Source organism: Notolepis coatsorum (genome assembly GCF_963971535.1).
Source record: "Notolepis coatsorum genome assembly, chromosome: 11".
In the NCBI taxonomy this organism is placed as follows: Eukaryota; Metazoa; Chordata; class Actinopteri; order Aulopiformes; family Paralepididae; genus Notolepis; species Notolepis coatsorum.
The window spans coordinates 18396283-18414187 of NC_140175.1; the positions used below are offsets into that span (position 1 = coordinate 18396283).

At 38.4% G+C, this 17905-nt stretch overlaps 1 protein-coding gene across 1 annotated transcript in view; it reads right to left on the reverse strand.

The window, feature by feature from the left end:
• The window catches only part of LOC311236998 (disabled homolog 2-interacting protein-like), a 183195-nt gene that overhangs the window by 29994 nt on the left and 135296 nt on the right, over positions 1 to 17905 (reverse strand). Inside the window, 3 exon segments of the mRNA XM_084324806.1 lie at positions 671 to 870; positions 12963 to 13164; positions 14936 to 15172. Coding sequence (XP_084180932.1) covers positions 671 to 870; positions 12963 to 13164; positions 14936 to 15172 — 639 coding nt within the window.

Below are 17905 nucleotides of genomic sequence, written 5' to 3' on the forward strand. Positions count from 1 at the left end.
ACTGCAAAGTAAAACTTTGTCAACATGTTTTATCTAATAAAATAAAGTTTTCAGTCTGTTCATCTCACTTCAATCATTTTTATTGCAGAACATGGTATTTTCTCAAGCAGACAGATGTCAACACTGTAATCTGTGTTGCATGTACCTGACAAACTGAACTGTTTGTATTACAGTCATATTCCAACTTAACTGAATGCACACGTGTGTGTGTGTGTGGACTACTGTACTATTACAGGTATTGAAATGAACAACGCAACTTCCTTATACAAAATTATTATTATTCTTTTTTAATAAATAATTAAATATCGATACATGGCGTCCCTGTATCGATACAGTATCACCACGCAAAGTATCGCGATACTACTACGTATCGATATTTTACCCCACCACTAGTCTCTACTCGGTAAACACAAAACAAGCTTCGTCTCCACATGATTCTTTAACCCTTTCACTGCCACACAACAGAAGGTTAGCCCTTTGCTATCACACAACCGACGGCGATGCTCCATCATTAGCATCATTAGCTCCGCAAATGCGGAGCTAATGATGCTAATGATGGAGCATCGCCGTCGGTTATGTGATAGCAAAGGGCTAACCTTCTGTATTGTCACAGTGAAAGGGTTAACCGGCTGTCGTGTGGCAGTGAAAGGGTTAAGTATTTGAGTCTTACCCGGACAGTTCGTTGTCGATCACCATCTTCTGCAGCCCGGTGGAGATGCTGCAGCCGGCGCCCCCGGCGGGCGGGGAGCCCATCCTGTCGGGCGGGGGCGGCTGGACGGGGCTCATCTGGAGGACGCTGGACGGGTTGGTCAGAGCCGTGGTCACCTCCCTCAGGATCCTGGGCAGCGGACCCAGCTTGGAGGCGGAGCTCTGTGGTGACAAACACACAACAGAGTCTTTATACCTGTCTTTATACCTGTCTTTATACCTGTCTTTATAACTGTCTTTATACCGTCTTTATACCTGTCTTTATATCTGTCTTTATACCTGTCTTTATACCTGTCGTTATATCTGTCTTTATACCTGTCTTTATACCTGTCTTTATACCTGTCTTTATACCTGTCTTTATACCTGTCGTTATATCTGTCTTTATACCTGTCTTTATACCTGTCTTTATAACTGTCTTTATACTGTCTTTATACCTGTCTTTATACCTGTCTTTATACCTGTCTTTATATTGTCTTTATACTGTCTTTATACCTGTCTTTATACCTGTCTTTATATCTGTCTTTATATTGTCTTTATACCTGTCTTTATACTGTCTTTATACTGTCTTTATATCTGTCTTTATATCTGTCTTTATACCTGTCTTTATACCTGTCTTTATACCTGTCTTTATACCTGTCTTTATACCTGTCTTTATACCTGTCTTTATACCTGTCTTTATATCTGTCTTTATACCTGTCTTTATAACTGTCTTTATACCTGTCTTTATACCTGTCTTTATACTGTCTTTATACCTGTCTTTATACTGTCTTTATACCTGTCTTTATACTGTCTTTATACTGTCTTTATACTGTCTTTATACCTGTCTTTATATTGTCTTTATACCTGTCTTTATACCTGTCTTTATACCTGTCTTTATACCTGTCTTTATACCTGTCTTTATACCTGTCTTTATACCCGTCTTTATACTTGTCTTTATATCTGTCTTTATACCTGTCTTTATATCTGTCTTTATACTGTCTTTATACCTGTCTTTATACTGTCTTTATATCTGTCTTTATACTGTCTTTATACCTGTCTTTATACCTGTCTTTATAACTGTCTTTATATCTGTCTTTATAACCGTCTTTATACCTGTCTTTATACCTGTCTTTATAACTGTCTTTATACCTGTCTTTATATCTGTCTTTATATCTGTCTTTATACTGTCTTTATACCTGTCTTTATACCTGTCTTTATACTGTCTTTATATCTGTCTTTATACTGTCTTTATACCTGTCTTTATACCTGTCTTTATACCTGTCTTTATATCTGTCTTTATACCTGTCTTTATAACTGTCTTTATACCTGTCTTTATACCTGTCTTTATAACTGTCTTTATACCTGTCTTTATACTGTCTTTATACCTGTCTTTATACTGTCTTTATACCTGTCTTTATAACTGTCTTTATACCTGTCTTTATACCTGTCTTTATACCTGTCTTTATACCTGTCTTTATACTGTCTTTATACCTGTCTTTATAACTGTCTTTATACCTGTCTTTATACTGTCTTTATACTGTCTTTATACCTGTCTTTATACCTGTCTTTATATCTGTCTTTATACTGTCTTTATACCTGTCTTTATACCTGTCTTTATACCTGTCTTTATACCTGTCTTTATACCTGTCTTTATACTGTCTTTATACCTGTCTTTATACCTGTCTTTATACCTGTCTTTATAACTGTCTTTATAACTGTCTTTATAACTGTCTTTATACCTGTCTTTATACCTGTCTTTATACCTGTCTTTATAACTGTCTTTATAACTGTCTTTATACCTGTCTTTATACCTGTCTTTATACCTGTCTTTATACCTGTCTTTATATCTGTCTTTATACTGTCTTTATACCTGTCTTTATATCTGTCTTTATACCTGTCTTTATACCTGTCTTTATAACTGTCTTTATACCTGTCTTTATATCTGTCTTTATACCGGTCTTTATACCTGTCTTTATAACTGTCTTTATATCTGTCTTTATACTGTCTTTATACCTGTCTTTATATCTGTCTTTATATCTGTCTTTATATCTGTCTTTATACCTGTCTTTATACTGTCTTTATACCTGTCTTTATACCTGTCTTTATACTGTCTTTATACCTGTCTTTATAACTGTCTTTATACCTGTCTTTATACTGTCTTTATACCTGTCTTTATAACTGTCTTTATATCTGTCTTTATACCTGTCTTTATACCTGTCTTTATACTGTCTTTATACCTGTCTTTATAACTGTCTTTATACCTGTCTTTATATCTGTCTTTATACTGTCTTTATACCTGTCTTTATACCTGTCTTTATACTGTCTTTATACCTGTCTTTATACTGTCTTTATACCTGTCTTTATACCTGTCTTTATACCTGTCTTTATATCTGTCTTTATACCTGTCTTTATACTGTCTTTATACCTGTCTTTATACCTGTATTTATACTGTCTTTATACCTGTCTTTATACCTGTCTTTATACCTGTCTTTATATCTGTCTTTATAACTGTCTTTATACTGTCTTTATACCTGTCTTTATACCTGTCTTTATACCTGTCTTTATACTGTCTTTATATCTGTCTTTATACCTGTCTTTATACCTGTCTTTATACCGTCTTTATACCTGTCTTTATACCTGTCTTTATACCTGTCTTTATACTGTCTTTATATCTGTCTTTATAACTGTCTTTATACCTGTCTTTATACCCGTCTTTATATCTGTCTTTATAACTGTCTTTATACCTGTCTTTATACTGTCTTTATACCTGTCTTTATACTGTCTTTATACCTGTCTTTATATCTGTCTTTATACCTGTCTTTATATCTGTCTTTATAACTGTCTTTATACCTGTCTTTATATCTGTCTTTATACCTGTCTTTATACTGTCTTTATATCTGTCTTTATACTGTCTTTATACTGTCTTTATACTGTCTTTATACCTGTCTTTATACCTGTCTTTATATCTGTCTTTATACTGTCTTTATACCTGTCTTTATACCTGTCTTTATACCTGTCTTTATACCTGTCTTTATACCTGTCTTTATACTGTCTTTATACCTGTCTTTATACTGTCTTTATACCTGTCTTTATACCTGTCTTTATACCTGTCTTTATAACTGTCTTTATACCTGTCTTTATACTGTCTTTATACTGTCTTTATACCTGTCTTTATACTGTCTTTATACCTGTCTTTATACTGTCTTTATACCTGTCTTTATACCTGTCTTTATATCTGTCTTTATACCTGTCTTTATACTGTCTTTATACCTGTCTTTATACTGTCTTTATACTGTCTTTATACTGTCTTTATACCTGTCTTTATACTGTCTTTATACTGTCTTTATATCTGTCTTTATACTGTCTTTATACCTGTCTTTATACTGTCTTTATACCTGTCTTTATACCTGTCTTTATACTGTCTTTATACCTGTCTTTATACCTGTCTTTATACCTGTCTTTATACTGTCTTTATACCTGTCTTTATACCTGTCTTTATATCTGTCTTTATACTGTCTTTATACCTGTCTTTATACTGTCTTTATACCTGTCTTTATACCTGTCTTTATACTGTCTTTATACCTGTCTTTATACCTGTCTTTATACCTGTCTTTATACCTGTCTTTATACCTGTCTTTATACCTGTCTTTATATCTGTCTTTATACCTGTCTTTATACCTGTCTTTATACCTGTCTTTATACTGTCTTTATACCTGTCTTTATACCTGTCTTTATACCTGTCTTTATATCTGTCTTTATACCTGTCTTTATATCTGTCTTTATACCTGTCTTTATACCTGTCTTTATACCTGTCTTTATACTGTCTTTATACCTGTCTTTATACCTGTCTTTATACCTGTCTTTATACCTGTCTTTATACTGTCTTTATACCTGTCTTTATACCTGTCTTTATACCTGTCTTTATATCTGTCTTTATACCTGTCTTTATACCTGTCTTTATACTGTATTTATACCTGTCTTTATAACTGTCTTTATACCTGTCTTTATACCTGTCTTTATACCTGTCTTTATACTGTCTTTATACCTGTATTTATAACTGTCTTTATACCTGTCTTTATACCTGTCTTTATACTGTCTTTATACCTGTCTTTATATCTGTCTTTACAACTGTCTTTATACCTGTCTTTATACCTGTCTTTATACCTGTCTTTATACCTGTCTTTATATCTGTCTTTATACCTGTCTTTATATCTGTCTTTATACCTGTCTTTATACCTGTCTTTATACCTGTCTTTATACCTGTCTTTATACCTGTCTTTATACCTGTCTTTATACCTGTCTTTATACCTGTCTTTATACTGTCTTTATAACTGTCTTTATATCTGTCTTTATACCTGTCTTTATACTGTATTTATACCTGTCTTTATAACTGTCTTTATACCTGTCTTTATACCTGTCTTTATACCTGTCTTTATAACTGTCTTTATACCTGTCTTTATACCTGTCTTTATACCTGTCTTCATACCTGTCTTTATAACACACAGAGTCTTCATACCTGTCTTTATACCTGTCTTTATACCTGTCTTTATATCTGTCTTTATAACTGTCTTTATACTGTCTTTATACCTGTCTTTATATCTGTCTTTATAACTGTCTTTATACCTGTCTTTATATCTGTCTTTATACCTGTCTTTATACCCGTCTTTATAACTGTCTTTATACCCGTCTTTATAACTGTCTTTATACCTGTCTTTATACTGTCTTTATACCTGTCTTTATACCTGTCTTTATATCTGTCTTTATACTGTCTTTATACCTGTCTTTATACCTGTCTTTATACCTGTCTTCATACCTGTCTTTATAACACACAGAGTCTTCATACCTGTCTTTATACTGTCTTTATACCTGTCTTTATATCTGTCTTTATACCCGTCTTTATAACTGTCTTTATACCTGTCTTTATATCTGTCTTTATACCCGTCTTTATAACTGTCTTTATACCTGTCTTTATACTGTCTTTATACCTGTCTTTATACCTGTCTTTATATCTGTCTTTATACTGTCTTTATACCTGTCTTTATACCTGTCTTTATACCTGTCTTCATACCTGTCTTTATAACACACAGAGTCTTCATACCTGTCTTTATACTGTCTTTATACCTGTCTTTATACTGTCTTTATATCTGTCTTTATACTGTCTTTATATCTGTCTTTATATCTGTCTTTATACCTGTCTTTATACTGTCTTTATACCTGTCTTTATACCTGTCTTTATACCTGTCTTTATACCTGTCTTTATACTGTCTTTATACTGTCTTTATATCTGTCTTTATACCTGTCTTTATACCTGTCTTTATACCTGTCTTTATACCTGTCTTTATACCTGTCTTTATACCTGTCTTTATACCCGTCTTTATATCTGTCTTTATACCTGTCTTTATACCTGTCTTTATATCTGTCTTTATACCCGTCTTTATATCGGTCTTTATACCTGTCTTTATACTGTCTTTATACCTGTCTTTATACCTGTCTTTATATCTGTCTTTATACCTGTCTTTATATCGGTCTTTATACATGTCTTTATACTGTCTTTATACCTGTCTTTATATCTGTCTTTATACCTGTCTTTATATCGGTCTTTATACATGTCTTTATACTGTCTTTATACCTGTCTTTATACCTGTCTTCATACCTATCTTTATACCTGTCTTTATACCTGTCTTTATACCCGTCTTTATACCCGTCTTTATACCCGTCTTTATATCTGTCTTTATATCTGTCTTTATATCTGTCTTTATACCTGTCTTTATATCTGTCTTTATACCTGTCTTTATACCTGTCTTTATACTGTCTTTATACCTGTCTTTATATCTGTCTTTATACCTGTCTTTATACCTGTCTTTATACCTGTCTTTATATCTGTCTTTATACCTGTCTTTATACCTGTCTTTATACCTGTCTTTATACTGTCTTTATAACTGTCTTTATACTGTCTTTATACCTGTCTTTATACTGTCTTTATACTGTCTTTATACCTGTCTTTATACCTGTCTTTATATCTGTCTTTATACCTGTCTTTATATCTGTCTTTATACCTGTCTTTATACTGTCTTTATACCTGTCTTTATATCTGTCTTTATACCTGTCTTTATACCTGTCTTTATACCTGTCTTTATATCTGTCTTTATACCTGTCTTTATACTGTCTTTATACCTGTCTTTATACCTGTCTTTATACCTGTCTTTATACCTGTCTTTATACTGTCTTTATATCTGTCTTTATACCTGTCTTTATACTGTCTTTATACCTGTCTTTATACCTGTCTTTATACCTGTCTTTATACCTGTCTTTATACTGTCTTTATACCTGTCTTTATACCTGTCTTTATACCCGTCTTTATAACTGTCTTTATACCTGTCTTTATACTGTCTTTATACCTGTCTTTATACCTGTCTTTATACCTGTCTTTATACCTGTCTTTATAACTGTCTTTATACTGTCTTTATACCTGTCTTTATACCTGTCTTTATACTGTCTTTATACCTGTCTTTATACTGTCTTTATACCTGTCTTTATACCTGTCTTTATACCTGTCTTTATACCTGTCTTTATACCTGTCTTTATACTGTCTTTATACCTGTCTTTATACCTGTCTTTATACCTGTCTTTATACTTGTCTTTATACCTGTCTTTATACCTGTCTTTATACCTGTCTTTATACTGTCTTTATACCTGTCTTTATACCTGTCTTTATACCTGTCTTTATACCTGTCTTTATACCTGTCTTTATACTGTCTTTATACCTGTCTTTATACCTGTCTTTATACCTGTCTTTATACCTGTCTTTATACTGTCTTTATACCTGTCTTTATACCTGTCTTTATACCTGTCTTTATACTTGTCTTTATACCTGTCTTTATACCTGTCTTTATACCTGTCTTTATACTTGTCTTTATACCTGTCTTTATACCTGTCTTTATACCTGTCTTTATACCTGTCTTTATACCTGTCTTTATACTGTCTTTATACCTGTCTTTATACTGTCTTTATACCTGTCTTTATACCTGTCTTTATACTGTCTTTATACCTGTCTTTATACCTGTCTTTATACCTGTCTTTATACTTGTCTTTATACCTGTCTTTATACCTGTCTTTATACCTGTCTTTATACTTGTCTTTATACCTGTCTTTATACTTGTCTTTATACCTGTCTTTATACTGTCTTTATACCTGTCTTTATACCTGTCTTTATACTTGTCTTTATACCTGTCTTTATACTGTCTTTATACCTGTCTTTATACCTGTCTTTATACTGTCTTTATACCTGTCTTTATACCTGTCTTTATACCTGTCTTTATACCTGTCTTTATACTTGTCTTTATACCTGTCTTTATACCTGTCTTTATAACTGTCTTTATAACTGTCTTTATATCTGTCTTTATACCTGTCTTTATACTTGTCTTTATACCTGTCTTTATACTTGTCTTTATACCTGTCTTTATACTGTCTTTATACCTGTCTTTATACCTGTCTTTATACTTGTCTTTATACCTGTCTTTATATCTGTCTTTATATCTGTCTTTATACCTGTCTTTATACCTGTCTTTATAACTGTCTTTATACCTGTCTTTATACCTGTCTTTATATCTGTCTTTATACCTGTCTTTATACCTGTCTTTATACCTGTCTTTATACCTGTCTTTATACCTGTCTTTATATCTGTCTTTATACCTGTCTTTATACTGTCTTTATATCTGTCTTTATACCTGTCTTTATACCTGTCTTTATACTGTCTTTATACCTGTCTTTATATCTGTCTTTATATCTGTCTTTATATCTGTCTTTATATCTGTCTTTATAACTGTCTTTATACCTGTCTTTATACCTGTCTTTATACTGTCTTTATAACACACAGTCTTCATACCTGTCTTTATACTGTCTTTATACTGTCTTTATACCTGTCTTTATACCTGTCTTTATACCTGTCTTTATAACACACAGAGTCTTCATACCTGTACATAGTAGGGCTGTCCCCGACTAAGGATTTGTATAGTCGACTTTGATTGGCCGACATTTGCCGATAGTAGTCGACTATAAAAAAAAATTAAAAATTATAATACATTTTTTGTATCATTCCATTTGGGCTGTGGGGGGGTGCTTAATGTCTGAAGGAGTCGACTGAAGGCTTCTTGTCCTCTGCGAAAGCATGCAATTGGTCCACTGATGGATACATCTTGATATTTGTCTAGTCTAGTGTGTTCATTAGATGGGTGAAATCCTCTTTCAGTGCCTCTGTGCCCTTTTCTTCCTCTGAGCCTCTCTGGTATGCGCGGCATTAGCATTAGCATTAGCCACGCTTCTAGGCTTATTTGCTTTTGGAAAGAATGATAAACATTCTTTTTTATTTTTTATTTTTTAATTGCATTGGCAGTCGACTACGGCTCCTTTCGATCGATTAGTCGACTATTCGACTAATCGGGGTCAGCCCTAGGACATAGTAATACCACAAACACACAGTGTCTTTATACCTGTACATAGTAATACCACAAACACACAGTCTTTATACCTGTACATCTGATTAGCACTACACTCAGTAGTACTAACTTATATATCTTAAACCCAGTTTAATCACCTGTACATTGTATATTACTATTGCACTTTACTGCACATTTGCATTCTGGTTGGATGCCAAACTTCTTTTCATTGTACTGTACTTGCGCTGTATGATGACAATACCTTTGAATATAATCGAATCAAATCTACAGAACACATGTAAGTCTATGTAATGTCCCCATTGTGTGTGTGACTGTGTGTGTGTTTGAGAGTGCATGGCTGTGTGTGTGTGTGTGTGTGTGTGTGTGTGTGTGTGTGTGTGTGTGTGTGTGTGTGTGTGTGTGCGTGCGTGTGTGTGTGCATGGCTGGGTGTGTAAGTTGGCCAGTGTTGGCAGAAACCTTCTTTCCATTGTATTGTACTCGTGCCGTATGATGACAATACATTTAATCTAATCTAAACCCATTTCCAGTCAGAAGGGATATGACACCAGACTGTATGAGTATGCTGGAATGCAGTGGTGTCCATTGTGTGGGACAAATGAAAAAAGTTGATGTATTTCTTATTTGAATCTCCTGTTCCAGTTGAGGAAATAAGCCATTCCATAGCGATAATCTCTCCCATTCAGCCAGTTCACCTCTGAACAACGACAAGCGCCGTCTGGCTCGACTGTGGAGCTCTGAATAAAGAGCGCGTCTGGGTCGACCGTGGAGCTCTGAATAAAGAGCCCGTCTGGCTCGACCGTGGAGCTCTGAATAAAGAGCCCGTCTGGCTCGACTGTGGAGCTCTGAATAAAGAGCCCGTCTGGCTCGACTGTGGAGCTCTGAATAATAAAGAGCCCGTCTGGCTCGACCGTGGAGCTCTGAATAAAGAGCCCGTCTGGCTCGACTGTGGAGCTCTGAATAAAGAGCCCGTCTGGCTCGACTGTGGAGCTCTGAATAAAGAGCCCGTCTGGCTCGACTGTGGAGCTCTGAATAAAGAGCCCGTCTGGCTCGACTGTGGAGCTCTGAATAAAGAGCCCGTCTGGCTCGACTGTGGAGCTCTGAATAAAGAGCCCGTCTGGCTCGACTGTGGAGCTCTGAATAAAGAGCCCGTCTGGCTCGACTGTGGAGCTCTGAATAAAGAGCCCGTCTGGCTCGACTGTGGAGCTCTGAATAAAGAGCCCGTCTGGCTCGACTGTGGAGCTCTGAATAAAGAGCCCGTCTGGGTCGACTGTGGAGCTCTGAATAAAGAGCCCGTCTGGCTCGACCGTGGAGCTCTGAATAAAGAGCCCGTCTGGCTCGACTGTGGAGCTCTGAATAAAGAGCCCGTCTGGCTCGACTGTGGAGCTCTGAATAAAGAGCCCGTCTGGCTCGACTGTGGAGCTCTGAATAAAGAGCCCGTCTGGCTCGACCGTGGAGCTCTGAATAAAGAGCCCGTCTGGCTCGACTGTGGAGCTCTGAATAAAGAGCCCGTCTGGCTCGACTGTGGAGCTCTGAATAAAGAGCCCGTCTGGCTCGACTGTGGAGCTCTGAATAAAGAGCCCGTCTGGCTCGACTGTGGAGCTCTGAATAAAGAGCCCGTCTGGCTCGACTGTGGAGCTCTGAATAAAGAGCCCGTCTGGCTCGACTGTGGAGCTCTGAATAATAAAGAGCCCGTCTGGCTCGACCGTGGAGCTCTGAATAAAGAGCCCGTCTGGGTCGACTGTGGAGCTCTGAATAAAGAGCCCGTCTGGCTCGACTCCAGCGCGTGGAGCTCTGAATAATTGATAGGCTGATGCTCCACTGAAGCGTTATGACTGGAGCAGCACGGTTCTGCCCCGCATGTTCTTCATGTACCATCTAACGACCACAGGCTTCCCATCTACCACCACTGCACACTGTACCCGTGTCCTTGTAAAACCATTAACCCTTTCACTGCCACAGAAGGTTAACCCTTCACTGCCGCACTACAGAAGGGATTAACCCTCTGTAGTGTGGTAGTGAAAGGGTTAAGCATTTGTAGTGTGGTAGTGAAAGGGTTAACCCTTTGTAGTGTGGTAGTCCAAGTGCTTTGGATAAAAGCGCTATATAAATGCACCATTTAGTGAAAGGGGTAACCCTTTGTAGTGTGGTAGTGAAATGGTTAACCGTCTGCAGTGTGGTAGTGAATGAGTTAACCGTCTGCAGTGTGGCAGTGAAAGGGTTAATATGCCAAGACCCTCCCGGTTGGTCTGCCCCCCCGGTACATTGTTGTTTATGTAATGTAATAATACATTATCGATCGCTGTCCGGGTAAAGAAAGAAAAAAAAACACAGAATGTATTCTGTACACAAATAAAGGCCGGAGGCGTTGTGACAACAGTGCTGTGGTGGAGCAGAGACAGCAGCGTTCCTGCAGCCAGCGGAGTCTTCATTAAAGCTGGTGTCGTGGCCCCAGAGGGCCCTGAGGCTGCCGCTCTGCGCTGGGAGGGAAGCAGGCATTAACTGCTGCTCTGCCCGGGAAGAAGAAACCGTCCCCCTCATCTATTACACTCAATCTCTTAAACCTCTGGACTCGGTCCATCATTCTGCCCTCAGCTGTGTTACCGGTGACAGGTATGATACTACCCACCACCACTGTGTCCTTTATTATGAAAAGGTTGGATGGCCTTCTCTGGTTTGAAAGGGCGGAAATATCATTGGTATTTGTTTTATTTTTAAAGCCCTTATTGGTAAAGCTCCCCCTTACAAGATACAAGATACAAGATACTTTAATGCCACACAACAATGGTTGGTGGTAATTGTTTTCGGTACAGATTGTTGAGCACTGGTTACATCAGACATGAAACAGACATCAAACATCAAAAACCGCCCCCCTTCCCACCTCCCAATCCCACAATAAATACATATATACATAAATACATACAGGACAGTCACGGTAACAGTGTCAGTCAGTGACAGACGCTTGCCCGTCTGTGCAAAGGGGGGCGGGCCAGGGTGTTCAGTGTTCGGACTGCTGTGGGGAAAAAACTGTTTGTGAAGCGTGTGTGTGTCTGGTTAGGATGGACCTGTAGCGACCTGAGGGCATGTGCTGGAATAAGTGGTGTGCTGCTGGGTGGGAGGGATCGTTGACTATTTTAACAGAGCGGGTGACTGTGCGTCAGGTGTAGATGGAGTCCAGAGAGGGGAGGGAGGGGGCAGCCAATTATTTTGGAGGCTGTCTGTCTTGATGATGCGTTGGAGTTTGTGTTTACATCACAACACTGACCTATTCTACAGGTTCAAATGACTGGCAGGGTTCCTTCAGTTTTCTCTGAACTAGGAAAAACGGCTTTTTCCTTTGATGCTCCCAACACTACACAATATCATTTGTTAGCCATGCTAGCCAAAGTCAATGGGGTCAGTAGTAGCATGTCTCTGAAAAGCCACAGGCACCAAACAACATCCCAACAACCTGTAATCTGCTATATTATGAGTTAAAATTATTTAAACTATTTGTATCTGTTTTGTTCTTATGGACTGATTATGGAATATGTATTTTATGGTTGGAGAATTGTGATATCTGACTTGTGAATATTGAGTGAGCTTTGATTCACTTGTTTTGTTTGTTGTGATGAGTACTTCAATGTTTGTGGTTTTATATTTTTATTTTACTTTTTTCTGTGTTTGTATTTGAAATGTTTGGACCCCAGGAAGAGTAGTCTCACTTTGGTGTAGTACACTAATGGGGATCCAATGAAACAACAAAACAATCAGAGTAGCTGAGCAGGGAGTCCAGTAGCGGACTAGCAGAACCACAGGGTTTTTTAAACGGGTTTCAGTACCTGTTCCATCTGGGACACCACCTCGGAGAGCAGCGAGTGCAGGGTGGAGAGCTCCCTGCCCAGGTCGATGTAGCCCTCGAAGCCCGCCGTGTTGGAGATGGTCTCCGGGTTGGAGATCTCCAGCAGGAAGCGCTGCATGTTGGTCCACTCGTGCTCCAGGAACAGGTTCATGAACGACATGTACTCCTCCTTGCTGCCGAATCTGCAGGCGGAAAAAAAAAAAAAAAACGGGAGAGAGATTCATACGGCAGAAATGTTAATGTCGTTTCCGATGAAGTGTTTCGCCATCCTGCAATAAAACACCCGGGTGAAGGCCAGGCCTGGCTGTAGGGGGTCATTCATCAACGAGGTTCTCGACATGTTGCATCATCTAAAGCTACGGAAAAGGTAGCCGCACGCTCCAGACTCCCGACGCCGGGGAGGAGATTTATTTTGCGATAATGACCATTTCTAGAGCCAGATAAATCTGTTTGGAGTCGGTAGTGTTGTGCCGTGCGGCTACCATTTCCATTGACCCTTTCACTACCACTCTACCAAATGGTTAACCCTTTCACTGCCACACGACAAATGGTTAACCCGTTCGCAACCACACTACATACGGTTAACCCTTTCACTACCACACTACAGACGGTTTCTGTAGTGTGGTAGTGAAAGGGTTAACCTTCTGTAGTGTGGTAGTGAAAAGGTTAACCTTCTCTAGTGTGGTAGTGAAAGGTTAACCTTCTGTAGTGTGGTAGTGAAAGGTTAACCTTCTCTAGTGTGGTAGTGAAAGGTTAAACTTCTGTAGTGTGGTGGTGAAAGGGTTAACCTTCTCTAGTGTGGTAGTGAAAGGTTAACCTTCTCTAGTGTGGTAGTGAAAGGTTAACCTTCTCTAGTGTGGTAGTGAAAGGGTTAACCTTCTCTAGTGTGGTAGTGAAAGGGTTAACCTTCTGTAGTGTGGTAGTGAAAGGGTTAACCTTCTGTAGTGTGGTAGTGAAAGTGTTAACCTTCTGTAGTGTGGTAGTGAAAGGTTAACCTTCTGTAGTGTGGTAGTGAAAGGTTAACCTTCTGTAGTGTGGTAGTGAAAGCCTAACCTTCTGTAGTGTGGTAGTGAAAGCCTAACCTTCTATAGTGTGGTAGTGAAAGGTTAGCCTTCTGTAGTGTGGTAGTGAAAGGTTAACCTTCTGTAGTGTGGTAGTGAAATGTTAAGCCTTTGTAGTGTGATAGTGAAAGGTTAACCTCTGTAGTGTGGTAGTGAAAGGGTTAACCTTCTCTAGTGTGGTAGTGAAAGGGTTAACCTTCTGTACTGTGGTAGTGAAAGGTTAACCTTCTGTAGTGTGGTAGTGAAAGGTTAACCTTCTGTAGTGTGGTAGTGAAAGGGTTAACCTTCTGTAGTGTGGTTGCGAACGGGTTAACCTTCTATAGTGTGGTAGTGAAAGGTTAACCCTCTGTAGTGTGGTAGTGAAAGGTTAACCTTCTGTAGTATGGCAGTGAAAGGTTAACCTTCTGTAGTGTGGCAGTGAAAGGTTAACCTTCTGCAGTGTGGTAGTGAAAGGTTAACCTTCTGTAGTGTGGTAGTGAAAGGTTAACCTTCTGTAGTGTGGTAGTGAAAGGTTAACCTTCTGTAGTGTGGTAATGAAAGGTTGACCTTCTGTAGTGTGGTAGTGAAATGTTAACCCTTTGTAGTGTGGTAGTGAAAGTGTTAACATTCTGTAGTGTGGTAGTGAAAGGGTTAACCGTCTGTAGTGTGGTAGTGAAAGGGTTAACCTTCTGTAGTGTGGTAGTGAAATGTTAACCCTTTGTAGTGTGGTAGTGAAAGGTTAACCTTCTGTAGTGTGGTAGTGAAAGGGTTAACCGTCTGTAGCGTGGTAGTGAAAGGTTAACCTTCTGTAGTGTGGTAGTGAAAGGGTTAACCTTCTGTAGTGTGGCAGTGAAAGGTTAACCTTCTGTAGTGTGGTAGTGAAAGGGTTAAGACGGGCGAGACGGACACGTACTTGGTGAAGTTGGCCAGGTTCTGGGTGACCTTGGCGATGAGCGTGAGGGTGCGCGCCGTGCGGTCGTCGGGGTACTCCTGCATCAGGTTGAAGAGCGACGGGGACATGACGGCGGGACACAGGAAGCGCAGGAACAGCGACGCGCTGATCAGGCGCTCGCTGATGTCGGGTCGCCCCCGGTTACTGCACTCCTGTCGCCACGACGCGAACACCTCCTTCAGCTCCCGCGGGAACACGCTGCCGGGGAGGAGAGGCGTTAACGGGAGAATAACAATAATAATAATAATAATAATAATAATAATAATAATAATAATAATAATAATAATAATAATAATAATAATAATAATAATAATAAAATAATAATAATAATAATAATAATAATAATAATAATAACTGTATTTGTATAGCACCTTTCATACAGGCCTTTCAGCATAAAGTGCTTTACAGCAGTGATGTGGACACAAAATAGACATAGGCATGAAATGTGCATAGAATTGGCATAATTATAGACTATAGATAATTGATTAAATTAATTAAAAAACCTCCCGGAAGATTTGTAATAGATTTCTGTCATTATAATCTATGAAAAATAAAAGTAGTTGAAATAAAAAAAAATATTGTAATATATTTCTGTCATTAGAATCTATTAAAAAAAGATTGTAATATATTTCTGTCACTAGAATCTATGAAAAATAAAAGTCATTGACATTTCTAAAAAGATTGTAATACATTTCTGTCATTAGAATCTATTTAAAAAAAAAAGGATAGTAATATATTTCTGTCACTAGAATCTATTAAAAAAAATATTGTAATATATTTCTTATTGATTATGATGGATTAAATTACGATCAATGAAATGTAATGATGGAGACATTTCAAATCCACATCTAAAAGATACATCAGCGTCGGCCGGGGGTTTCAAATGATCAGGTCCTAATGGGAAGAATCATTCCAAGGATGTTGGATCGATGACGTCTTCTATCTATCTTAACGGAGTCGGCCACACGTGCCAACGATCACTGTGTTCCAGGCTCAGTCCAGCAGCCCCCGCGGTGCCACGATCGAACCACTACTTACTCTATTGACGTCGCCTTAATTAGACTGAAAATGCTTTCTTCACTCTGCGGATCGCTCCAACAGAGCTCTCGGCACGAGGACTTAACGGTAAGCGACGGTTTAAAGATGGACTTTGAAGCCGTAAACCGGCTTGTTTACATTCATATCTTTTGTAAACGTCTGTGCGAAATGGTACCGGTGTTTGTGAAAGTCAAATAGAGACTGTATTTTTCATCTGCAACTCCGTCCCTTTGAGGATCTTCATTTAAATAACCACAGTTAATTATTTTTTATATTTTTTATAGCATTACTATATTCACTGCTGTCAAGTGAATCAAGTTTTCTTTTATTTTTTTTTTTTAAATAAGTAAAAGTATATTATATATTGTAATATACTAAATTATGTTATATCTAGTCAAATTAATGGAAGAACAAATATAAATGTAAGGGGGTAGGGATCAATAAGCTTAGCTTCTCTCTACTCCTTTTTTGGACATGTCTGCTAACCAAACACATTGCTCTTGACCTTTTGTTTATAATTCCCTTTTCTTTTTTTTTCTTTTTTTTTTAATGTTTTTTAATTTGTTGTTATGATTGTTTGGTTTGACGGAACAAGATACCGTGATTTGTTTGGAGGAAATGGAGAATTACATGTTCAAAAATAAACGTTTCATTCATTCATTCATTCATTCATTCATTCATTCATTCATTCATTCATTCATTCATTCATTCATTCATTCATTTTATTTAAACTCAGCCTTAAAACACAGCATAAACATGTAAACAGTTAGCAGCTGGTACCCCTCCCTCCCTCAGAAGGCCGTGTTCCAGTGTTTGGACAGTATTTGTCTACAAAAGCAGACGTCCAAAATAAGCTATAGGTGCTAGACAAATTAAAAAACAATAACAAATGGAGGCTTTGCTCCCATTCTGCATGTACAGTATTTGCTTGGGTCACCAGGCAGCACGTGTTATGTATGTCTGAAGAAGCTCATGAATACAAACGCACTCGTTAATTTTTAAGGCCCTTATTGGTAAAGCTACCTCATTATTGGAATGGAATTTTGGAACCTATGGGACCCGTTCTAATGACCGGTGAAGACGTCAGCAGGAAGCGTACAACTCTGGCAGCTAAGGGTCAGTGACTTGAACTTCACTGCTACAGTCTTTTTTTTTTATCCACTTTTTCTCCCATTTTCAATTTTTCTCCCATCCCAATTTTTTGTATCATCCAATTCAACCCTCCCCTGTCTCGAACGCTGTTTCTTGCCTCCCACAAGCCGGCTGCAATGTGGACTAAGTCATACATAGCACGAGTCCCCTCCGATACTCGAGGTAACAGCCGTCGCATATTTTCACCTGCGCAGCGCGATCTTTCAGCGTCAGGGGTCTGGGCTTTGGAGGGGCCCCGCCCCCGTCGCTTCCTGATTCTACTGCGCAGGCGCACCAACCGACCTGTAGGAGTCGCTGTCCACAACGCCCGATCCCCACCCATCAGTTTCCCTCCCCCTAATACTGCCAACGTGTATTAGTGCGGACGACCAGCTAAACTGAAAGCAATGTGGAGCGCTGGGCTCGAACAGGGAGGCGAACCTGTTCGAGCCCAGTCTCCAGTATTCGTGGTGAGCGCCTTGCCCACTGCACCACGTAGCCGCCCTCAGTGCTACAGTCTTGAGTGCATAGTAGTATAGATATAGTATGTGATGCCCCTCTAGCTCATGGAATGAACTCCACACAGTCCTTAAAGCTTGAGATCCTCCCCTCTGTTGCAGAGTTTAAAACCTAGATCTCCAACCTTTGTCAATCAAGTTGTACGTGTTTTAATTGATTTGTTATCCTTGCTTTTTGCCTCGTCTTGTTGTCTTATTGTTGTGATTTTATATGTTTTTTTGGCTTATTTCTGTACGTACACTC